Below are 10,336 nucleotides of genomic sequence, written 5' to 3' on the forward strand. Positions count from 1 at the left end.
CCAGTAGCAGGTACGAATGCCAGCCAGGACTGTGGCACACAGGAGCAAAGAATTTTCAGTAACCACTAGAGCAGTGATGGCGAACCTATGACACGCGTGTCAGAGGTGACACGCGAACTCATTTTTTTGGTTGATTTTTCTTTGTTAAATGGCATTTAAATATATAAAATAAATATCAAAAATATAAATCTTTGTTTTACTATGGTTGCAAATATCAAAAAATTTCTATATGTGACACGGCACCAGAGTTAAGTTAGGGTTTTTCAAAATGCTGACATGCTGAGCTCAAAAGGTTCACCATCACTGCACTAGAGGCTTGCCCTGATGACAGTGACCAGTGGCCCACCTTGGTCTGGCATCCTTACTTACCTGTTGCACCATCCTGCTGCGGCTGACACCCTCCATGTTTTGCGCTCTGCCTCCTGCTACTGATGCCAGCCATGTTCCGCCTGCACCCCCTGGTGGTCAGCGCACGTCATACCAACCCGTTCGGTTGTTCGGCCGTTTGGTCTATTTGCATATTAGGCTTTTATTATATAGGAAAAACTATATATGTAACATATATATAAAACATGCTAAAGGAGTTTATCCATTAAATTATAGTATCTATAATATACATAATAAAAATATAATCACATGCTAGGTAAGGTAGTATATTCATTAAAAACATTGCCTTTTTCCATATTTATATTATGTAACAACTAGAGGGATGGTGCATGAGATTCGTGCACTTGTGGGGGGGGGGGGTCCTTCAGCCTGGCCTGTGCCCTCTCATAGTCTGGGAGCCCTCAGGGGATGTCCAGAGCAGGCCTAAGCCGTCAGTCGGACATCCTTAGCACTGCCGCTGTGCTCACCAGCTGTGAGCCCAGCTTCTGGCTGAGAGGCACTCCTCCTGTGGGAGTGCACTGACCACTAGGGGGCAGCTCCTGCATTGAGCATCTGCCCCCTGGTGGTCAGTGCATGTCATAGCAACCAGTCGTTCAGCTGTTTGATCGATTTGTATATTAGCCTTTTATTATATAGGATAACAATAATAATCATACAGTCTAGTGGTTTACCACAAAGACTTGGGAGCCAGACTGTCTGGGTTCAAACCTCAGGTCTACTATTTCCTAGCCTAATGTTTGACAAGTTATGTAACCACTCTGCTCTCAGTTTCATCGTATGTCAAATATATAGTACCTACCTTATTGGGTTGTTAGGAAAAGTAATTAAGTTAAAAGGTACAAAATGCTTAGAGCAGTGCCTGGCTCTGCATAGGTGTAAGTATGCATAGGTGTTACGTGTCAAATATTTCAAATGCTTCACTTTCATCTTTAGCACAGGTGCTCTGCCATCACTAGGGCCCAGTCCTCTGATGATGGCTTTTTTGTTTGTTTGTTTGTTTGTTTGTTGTTTTTACATTATCTCCCCTTCTAAGTTATTTGAGATATAAAATTTCCATTAATGTCATTGAAATTCGTATTCCAAACCACAGTATCCATTCACCTAATATTATAAATGTCTTTGTTATTTAGAAGGATATTTGTGACCTGTACAATAAAAATACTTACAGTATGACTTTAAAAATTATCGAAAAAGATTTTTTGGCAACAACATGAGGCACTTGAAAGTTTTGTCTTCCCAAAGAAAAATAATTCAGAGTAAATAATTTAAATAATAGAAGCAAATTTTGATGAGAAAACTTTTTCTAAGGGATAAAGGATAATTTGGGGGAAATATAGTTGTCATATTTGGGACATGGGGTTACATAATTAATAATCCAGGGGTAGTGAAAACATATTTCTAGCACTTACAATGGTTTTACCATTATTGTCAGGTTTCATTGTGGAACTTGACATGATACCCTCACAGCTGCCAAATCCCTACCTTATTTGGAGCTTCTAGATATAGCTGAAAGTAGGGGAAAACTACCCATGTTCAAACCATAACTTTCTGGCACAATTCCCCAGGACATATTTATGATAAAACAAAGGGAAAAGAAGGTAATTCTAAAATATCTAAATACAATTTCACTGCCATCCTAAAAAAAAAAAAAGGAATGTTTTTGAAGCATGTAAAAGTGTTAGTATGTATACTAGCATGATTATCAAACTAATTAAAAGATATTACTTTACTTCTATTGTTATAATTTTGGTAATTGACATACTAGATTCCAGGGAAGGACTAGATAGCTGTCACAAGCCCACTTCCTGGTCCATCATCTCTTTACCTGGGTAAGTTTTTGTATTCCTAATTAAGTCAGCTCAATGACTCTAACAGAGGTTAGCACATTTATCAATTATTCCAGTTTTCTTTACTATAACTTACTGCAACCTCTTTTGGGGTACAGAGGTACAACATTAAATAAATAAATAAATAGATATGATTGATAGATAGATCCATAGATTGATTGATAAATAAATAAATAAAGTTCCCAAAAAGGAAGACCTACCTGACTAGCTGTGAAATTCACTGGTGTTCTCAAAACCCCCAAGAGGCTTCTACAGGATACCTTGGCTTATAACTCAACGTCAAACAATATGGAAGATCTAATCATATGACTCAATTTTCTTACTTGGTTTCTCAACGAAGGCAGAGGCTAGAGAGGAAAAAATCCAACAAATATGATAATTGCTTTCATAGACAAAAGCAGAACTTGAATAATATCTATATCCAACAATTCATTCTTAATCAGCTCATTATTAATATTCATATTCTTTTTTATTTCACTTTTTAATTATAGTTGACATTCAATATTATTTTATATTATTTTCAGGTGGATAACATAGTGGTTAGACAATCATATAATTTACAAAGTATTCCCCCTGATATTTCAAGTGCCCACCTGGCACCATACATAGTTATTGTAATATCATTGACTATATTCCCTACGCTGTACTTTATATTCCCATGACTATTTTGTAACTACCAATTTGTACTTCTTAATCCCTTCACCTTTTTTACCCAACCCTCTAACTCTCCCCTCTCCCCTCTGGCAAGCATCAGTTTGTTCTCCATATCTATGACTCTGTTTCCGTTTTGTTTGTTCATTTATTTTGTCCTTTGGATTCTGCATATAAGCACAATCATATGGTATTTGTCTTTCTGTATGACTTATTTCACATTAATAGTCATTCTTGTACTTTGCTCACTTTTGAGAGTAATATTTCTTTTGGATAGGAAAAAATGAAAGTATCAGGAGAAACAGAGAGACTAGAATTTTTTTCAATGAAAGAATCACAATCATAAGTAGATAAAGTGAAAGATTATTGCATATTGTTCATGACTAGAAACTCAGCTTCATAGCTAATGTAGCTTAGAGAGTACAATCATGTAATTTATCAATCAAACTGGGATATTTTTGAGAGTGAAAAAGTAATCATATTAATAATTTTGCTAGAAAAATCATGCGTAAAATGGGACAATGGGACTATCTCCAGCAAATCAGGATATATGATCAGTCTATCTTGAGTTATATGGATGGTACCTACATCAATACATTCTAAAATTATTTGTAAAAGGTGGTAAATAGTTGGATGAGCAATTTCAGACATTCTCTAATGCAGTAGAAAACTTCAAAGTGTAGCTGCCTGTTCATCTCTAGAGTACAGGCCTTGATGTTTTGGTTTATATCCTTTTGCTGCTGCTATTTTAGTTTGGAGGGGAATGTGTTTTTATTTTATTTTTACTTCTTTGTTTCGTTTTAGCCAATAAAATTTTATCATTCCTTTGGAAATTCCATTCCAGAGCAATGGCCAGATTTGTCAGGATTTTGGTCCCAGCACACAATACAATGGCTTTCGATATAAATATTAGGACTATAAATCCTGAAGACAGTTCTGCTCATTGGTTAATACCATGGCATCTGGAGTTAGGGTAGTTAGGATTTCTCCACTTTGAAAAAGTGATTTAACACAGCAGCCAGAGCAATCTTTTCCTTTCTTTCTTTCCTTTTTTTTTTTTTTTTTAAGAAAATAGTCAATGCCACTCATTAGTTCATAACCTTCAGTGGTTTCCCTTTTCTTTTAGAACCAACACCAGAATCCAACAAGACAAGGTATCCTGGTCCTTGCCTTAGCTCAGCCTCACCACTAATGTGGCTCCCGCACTCGCTACTTCAATCACTCTTCCTTTAGACCAGTCATTTCCTAAGTCTGATGTTGTGACAAGGTGGGTGGGGGATGCTACCGGCATCTACTGGCTAGAGGTCAGGGATGCTGCTAAACCTCCCACAGAGCACAGGGCTGCCCTCGACAACAAAGGATCATTTGGAGCAAAATGTTAACAGTACAGAGGTTGAGAAACCCCGATTTACAGCTTTCTTCACACCATGTTTACTCTAATCCCAGGCCTTGCACAGCCTGAAACATTCATGCTCTTCTCTTCCCCTCTTTTTTTTCCTTCTCTTTTCCCATTTTCCCTAATTAACTACTGGTCACTGTTTTGACCTCTTTCTCATAGTGGCTTTTCAGATTCTTATTCCCAGATGATTGCTACACCCTCTCAAGGAATTATGAAGCACATAATACCAGTAACAATTTCACATGTATTTATATCTGTTTGATTATTCCCCTCCCTCACCAACTCCATGTGAGCAGTAGCATCTAGCTTATATTCACCATACTATCCACGGCATCCCCAGCAGTTCGCACAGCTGGCAGAGTTGTCCTGTAACATTGCATTCAATGTTATTAAAGGAACGTTTAACAACCTAACCTACAATAGGAGAATAACAGAGTAACTACCTCATTAGGGTAAAGATAAATAACACACATAAACTCTTTAGCAGAGTGCCTGGATCACAGTAAGTGCAGAGAGACCGAGGTTCGTTAGTTGGTGGACAGGAGACAGGCTCTCTCCGTCGCATTTCTACAGTTGCACCGGGGCAAACGCGACCTCTCCGAACTCTCCTCCCCGCAAACAGCGAGTAACAGTTGCTGCGCCTGCGCTTTTCCGCCTCTACCGTTAACCAGGCTGCCGGAAGTATTTCCCCTCTTCTCATTGGTCCATATTGCGCATGCACGTATCAGGTTCCCCGCCCACTGGTGCCCAACCAATGAGAGCGAAATCGGCCAACACGGCTGCGCGAACGGGGCGTGCCCCGGAAGCAGTTCTTTGGCCTGTGACACGTAGCAACGGGTGCCTCTTCGGGGTCCCAAGCGGAGTTCGGGCTTTTATCTGGCGCCGCGGGAGCTTCTGCCGCCGCCTTGGCGTTTGGTGAGTGTCCCAGGCCCGTGGCACTGCTCGGCTTCTTTCCACCCCGGGGCGGCGCGGCTTGTGGCCGCCTTTCGGCACCGTCGGGTCCTTTCCTCAAACCCTCGCTCCCTTGCAAGTCCTGGCTGTGACGCGGCCTCTGCACCAAAGGCGCGGCCTCCCAGGAGCCTGCACTTTCCTGGCAGTCCCCGGCCTTATGTTGCGAGGAGGCAGCCGCATTGTCCGTTGTAAATCCCAGCCTCGAGGTGAAAAGGGGTCCTTGTTGTTATTTTCCACCCAGCGGAGCCACTCCTCCCGCGACCCCGCCCCTAACCCAGGGTTTATCAGGTCCTTGAAGTGGACGTACCTTCCCTGGCCTGGACTTAAGAGACTAGACGTTTCCTTAGCCACCCCCGCCCCGCCCCGCTCCATCCCACCCTCCAAATGCTGCTTCGCAACATTTGAGAAGAACTATTTGCTGCCTTTGGGGGCCGTTTGCTTGAGCAAAGTGTCAGGAACGAATTCGGTAGGATCTTGAGCATAAGCACCTTTTCCCATTTCTCTCCCATTGCAGATCGTTTGCAATGTCAGGCTTTGATAACTTAAACACGGATTTCTACCAGACAAGTTACAGCATCGACGACCAGTCACAGCAGTCCTATGATTATGGAGGAAGTGGAGGACCCTATAACAAGTAACTTTTCAAGTTTGGCCATTCGTTTACTCCAGGTTTCAGTGAAAGCATATGCCCAGAATGTTTGGTTCTGCCTGAAACTGAATGTATGAACTTGTCTCTGCTGATCAGGAATCTGATTTTTCATAATCTTCCTTCCTCGGGAGAGAACTGTGACACTAGTTTGGGTTTGAAGGGTTTGCCCTATTCAGAGTCTGGTATCTTGTGCAAAATCTTCAGGTGCGATGTAGGTGGACAAGTAGATTGTTGAAGGGCTTTCTCTATTCACAGTTTTGCTACGTCATTTAAGATATGGATAGGCGTTCAGGTACTTAGAAGATAGGCTATTTAGCCTACGGGAACACTTAAAAATTAAAATCTTTTGATGGCTTTTTAAATAATTAAAATACTCCAACTTTCAAACTTTATCAACATTAATTGAAGTGCTAGTGACACTAACAGTGTAAGCTTCCCATTATGAATCATCAGGTGATTTTCCTTTAGCAATTGATAGTCATCTTCGTTATTACTTATACTAAAAGCTTGTCACACAAGTTGCCAGTTGCATTTTGAAGAGCCTTTTATCCCTGAACTGTTAAAGAATGATTTTTTAATAATTCCTGGTATCTGTGGCAAAAATAACTGAAGGTTTTCTATCCATCTTCTCTAGGACATCATATCCTTAGTTTCTTAGGACCTTAAGGATAATCTTACCAGACTTCTAACCAGTGAAGGAATTTCCTGTATCAGGAAATTTTTCAAGATGATCTAGGATTCCTTTGAGAATCTAATAAAAACTATGGGCCTTTTTCTGAGAAATATGTGCATGCAGTGAAATATCCACATACATGTGCATATGACTCCAGACAGTTTATGTGTTATCTGATGTTCATCTGCGAGCCATGAATTAAAAACCTCATGAAGACTAGCCCAGGATGAGAGCAAGGGAAGATGGTGTATCCAGTCTGAGAGAAACATGTAGTACTAGAATGTGTTTGTTTGAATTAATAAATCTGAATGGAAGTGCCCAAAATATTAAGTAAACCAAGAAAGAAACAAATGCAGCTTCATAGTCTGGCCTGTTATGGGTAGGTTATACTTTTTGCAACCTGTAGACCTCTTGAATCTGCTTATTTTGATATAGTCTAAGTCCCCTTCCCCCCTACACACACACACACACACACACACACACACACACACACAAAAACAAAAAAAAAACTTTATATAGTGAACCCATAATGGGAGTGAGCATGTAGAGCATGTAAAGAATTCTCTCTGTGAGTCACTTTTGTTTCTGTTAAATTCTCAAATTACATATCATTGAGGATATATCTTTTTTTTAAATATATTTTATTGATTTTTTACAGAGAGGAAGGGAGAGGAATAGAGAGTTAGAATCATCAATGACAGAGAAACACCAATCAGCTGCCTCCTGCACACCTCCCACTGGGGATGTACCCGCAACCAAGGTACATGCCCTTGACCGGAATCGAACCCCAGACCCTTCAGTCCGCAGGCCGACGCTCTATCCACTGAGCCAAACCGGTTAGGGCTGAGGATATATCTTTTTTGTTCAGTCAGTTGGACAGAATCAGAAAAATCCTGTTGTGAAATTTTTATTCATTTATTTACCTAAATATATATTTTTTGCACTTGTTCTATGTATGAGAGGGCAAATGAATGTAAGATTAGCCAGACTGCAGCAATAGAACTTTGGAAAACCTGCTCTGTATGCAAGCCTGTTTTTAACCAAATTATATGTATTTGTGTTTGGACTCAGCAGAATTATGCCATTTAGGTTGCAACCTCCTGGGTTTATCTGTCTCTGCCTTTCTTTCCTATCCTGCTCATATTTGCATTACTTTAACACTTTGAGTGCCAACCAATATCCTAGGAACTATGCTAAAATTGCCAAGGCATTTTTGCTGATTTTACAGCAGTTTAGGAAAAAAAATTATGAATTGCAAGTAAATGAAGTTATATATTCAAAAACTTAAGGAAACCTTTACTACATTTGTTTTCATCTTTGACATATATTGTTTGCTGATTGTATCATGAAATACTAGTAGAAAAAAAAAATTTGAACAAGCGCTCCCGGCACTTTGGGCGAAAGACAGGAGGAGCGCAATCGCGTTCCCTGGCACTCTAGGGGTTAGGTGTAACTATCATTCCACTTTACCTCTCATTTCAGTTTTTCAGAGCAGTTTTAGATATTCTACTGCTAACTATTCTCACAATTTCATTCCAACCAAATTATGTACCATTGCTCCAGTACTAGTAAAGAAGTTTTGTTCCAGGTGCTTACATAACCATTACTGCCAGTTAATGAATATGAGTTTATAGGTGATGCTTAGGAAAACAAGAATCCTAATGTTTTATTAGGAGATATATGGGTGCTGAGCCTTTTTGTCGAAAAAATAACATGCCTACTTCTACTTCATGTCCCCTTTAATTAAATCTATAACCTTAATGACATTTTAAATGTCCATCTCAGTTTATCGAATAATACTTTGTTTTGGTAACAAAGATCAGCTCATAACATATCTATTGATGAAAATATAAATTTGAATAACATATTACTTGGATTGTCTTCAACTTTGACTTACTTATTATTATAGTTTTGCATTTTCCCTATGAAGTCGGCTTTAACATTTTGCATAGCTTTTTCTATGGATACTTTATAAATATAGTATATTAATTAAAAATAACAAATAAAAACAAAGCTTATTTAATCTTAATCTGTTGAGTTTTATGAATGTCATTTTTGGCCAGGACCCACATTCTAGATAGGCCTCTAAGACATGTAGTAATACCATACATATTTTTTTAAGTATTGAAAGCGCCTAAGTTTTTATCTTTGACTTAACTGGTAATACCTTTATATACTATCTGTGGATTTTCATGAACTTAAGTAGCCAACCCAGTATGTTAAAAGGCTTTGTCTTTGCTGTTGATTATGAGTGCTAAACAGGTTTACTTTCTGCTGCTTCTCCTGTTGTAAAAGTGTTGATCCACAAAGATCATGTCTACCATACTATGTTTTAGATTAAAGCTGGCAGGGGCGAGTCAGGAAATTTTCTGACCAGGTTCTACCAGCAAAAGGAAATGATACTTCATGATATTGTCGTTCTCACCTTGGATCTTGAAGAAGGAATGGTGGTGCACCTTTGAAACTGTCTTTTGTTTGCAGTATTTCTCTTTCTTACATGATATTTATGCGTTTATATCAGTGTTTTATAGAATGGACTGCAGTCCCAACGGGTTCCTTGAGACCTTTCAGAGAGTTTTTAAGGTCAAAACTGTTTTTATAACAATACTAAGACATATACCTTTTTAGGTGTGTTGACTTTTGCACAGATGTTGCAAAAGCAATGCTCAGTAAAACTGCTGGTACCCAAATATGAATTAGGACAAAGGCATCAAACCGTTCTAATAATCATTGTATTCTTCATTGCCACACACTTGTTAGGGAGTGGGGGGACCAACTTTATTTAATGATGCTCTTGATGAAGGAGTAAGAATTATATCCTGACCCTTGAGTACACATATTTTTAAAGTATTTTGTGTGATAAAATGGGAAACAGTCATAAAGCACTTCTATTTCATACTGAAGTACAATGATTATCTCTTGGAAAGGCCCCTGTGCAATTTGAGTCTCAAGCTGAATCAGCTGCTTTTCCATGGAAACCATTTTTATTGGAAAGAACAACTGACAGACAAACTGTGGCTATTCAGACTTAAGTATTTTGACAGATATTTTCCAAAAAATGAGTGAAATGAGCCTGTTACTTCAAGGAAAATAATTGACAATATGTGTAGCCAATGATTAAATTACTGTTTTCAGGCAAAAATGAAGATTTTGTAAAACTTGTATCTATCACCATGAATTTGTCAGCTTCCCAGTAATTAACTATTTTTTCTGATGAGAGCAGTGGTGACATTAACAAATGTGATTTTTATATTTATATTATACTAGAGGCCTGGTGCACTCCTCTGCCTGCCTGATTGGCCCTAACCACTCGCCTGCCTGTCTGAATTTGTGCACGGGTGGTGTCGGCCAGCCTTCTCTGATAGGGGCCAATCAGGCTGGCAAGCTGCGGGGGGGGGGAGGTGGGGGGGGGGTTGGGGGGGTGCGAAGGGCCAGCCAGCCCCGCCCCCTGGTCGAATTCCTGGTGGAGGGGACAATTTGCGTATTAGCCTTGTATTATATAGGATACAGGGTGGGGCAAAAGTAGGTTTACAGTTGTGAGTTTGGGAAACAGTTTATTCTTATTTCTAATTATTTATTAATTACTAGAGGCCTGGTGCACGAACGGAAGGGGGTCCCTCAGTCCGGCCTGTACCCTCTCGCAATCTGGGACTGCTGGCTCCTAACTGCTTGCCTGCCTACCTGCCTGATCGCTCCTAACCACTCTGTCTGCCTGATCATCCCTAACCCCTCTGCCTGCCTGCCTGATCGCTCCTAACTGCTTGCTTGCCTGCCTGATT

General features: G+C 39.7%; 2 protein-coding genes across 3 annotated transcripts in view; one reads left to right on the forward strand and one right to left on the reverse strand.

Moving 5' to 3' along the window:
• Positions 1-1,959, reverse strand: part of KCTD16 (potassium channel tetramerization domain containing 16) — a 232,877-nt gene extending 230,918 nt beyond the window's left edge. Inside the window, exon 1 of the mRNA XM_023751992.1 lies at positions 1,797-1,959. The gene's annotated coding sequence lies outside the window, so the exon portion shown is untranslated. The remainder of the gene's footprint in view (positions 1-1,796) is intronic.
• Positions 1,960-5,069: 3,110 nt separating this feature from the next.
• The window catches only part of YIPF5 (Yip1 domain family member 5), a 13,041-nt gene continuing 7,774 nt past the window's right edge, over positions 5,070-10,336 (forward strand). Inside the window, exons 1-2 of one of the 2 annotated variants that reach the window (XM_006086406.3) lie at positions 5,070-5,199; positions 5,750-5,869. In XM_006086406.3, coding sequence (XP_006086468.1) covers positions 5,760-5,869 — 110 coding nt within the window. In that variant the 5' untranslated portion in view covers positions 5,070-5,199; positions 5,750-5,759. Of the gene's footprint in view, positions 5,200-5,749; positions 5,870-10,336 lie in introns of those variants that run through there. The other variant, XM_006086407.3, reaches the window with a different exon arrangement.

This window comes from Myotis lucifugus, unplaced genomic scaffold (assembly GCF_000147115.1).
Source record: "Myotis lucifugus unplaced genomic scaffold, Myoluc2.0 scaffold_28, whole genome shotgun sequence".
Lineage (NCBI taxonomy): Eukaryota > Metazoa > Chordata > Mammalia > Chiroptera > Vespertilionidae > Myotis > Myotis lucifugus.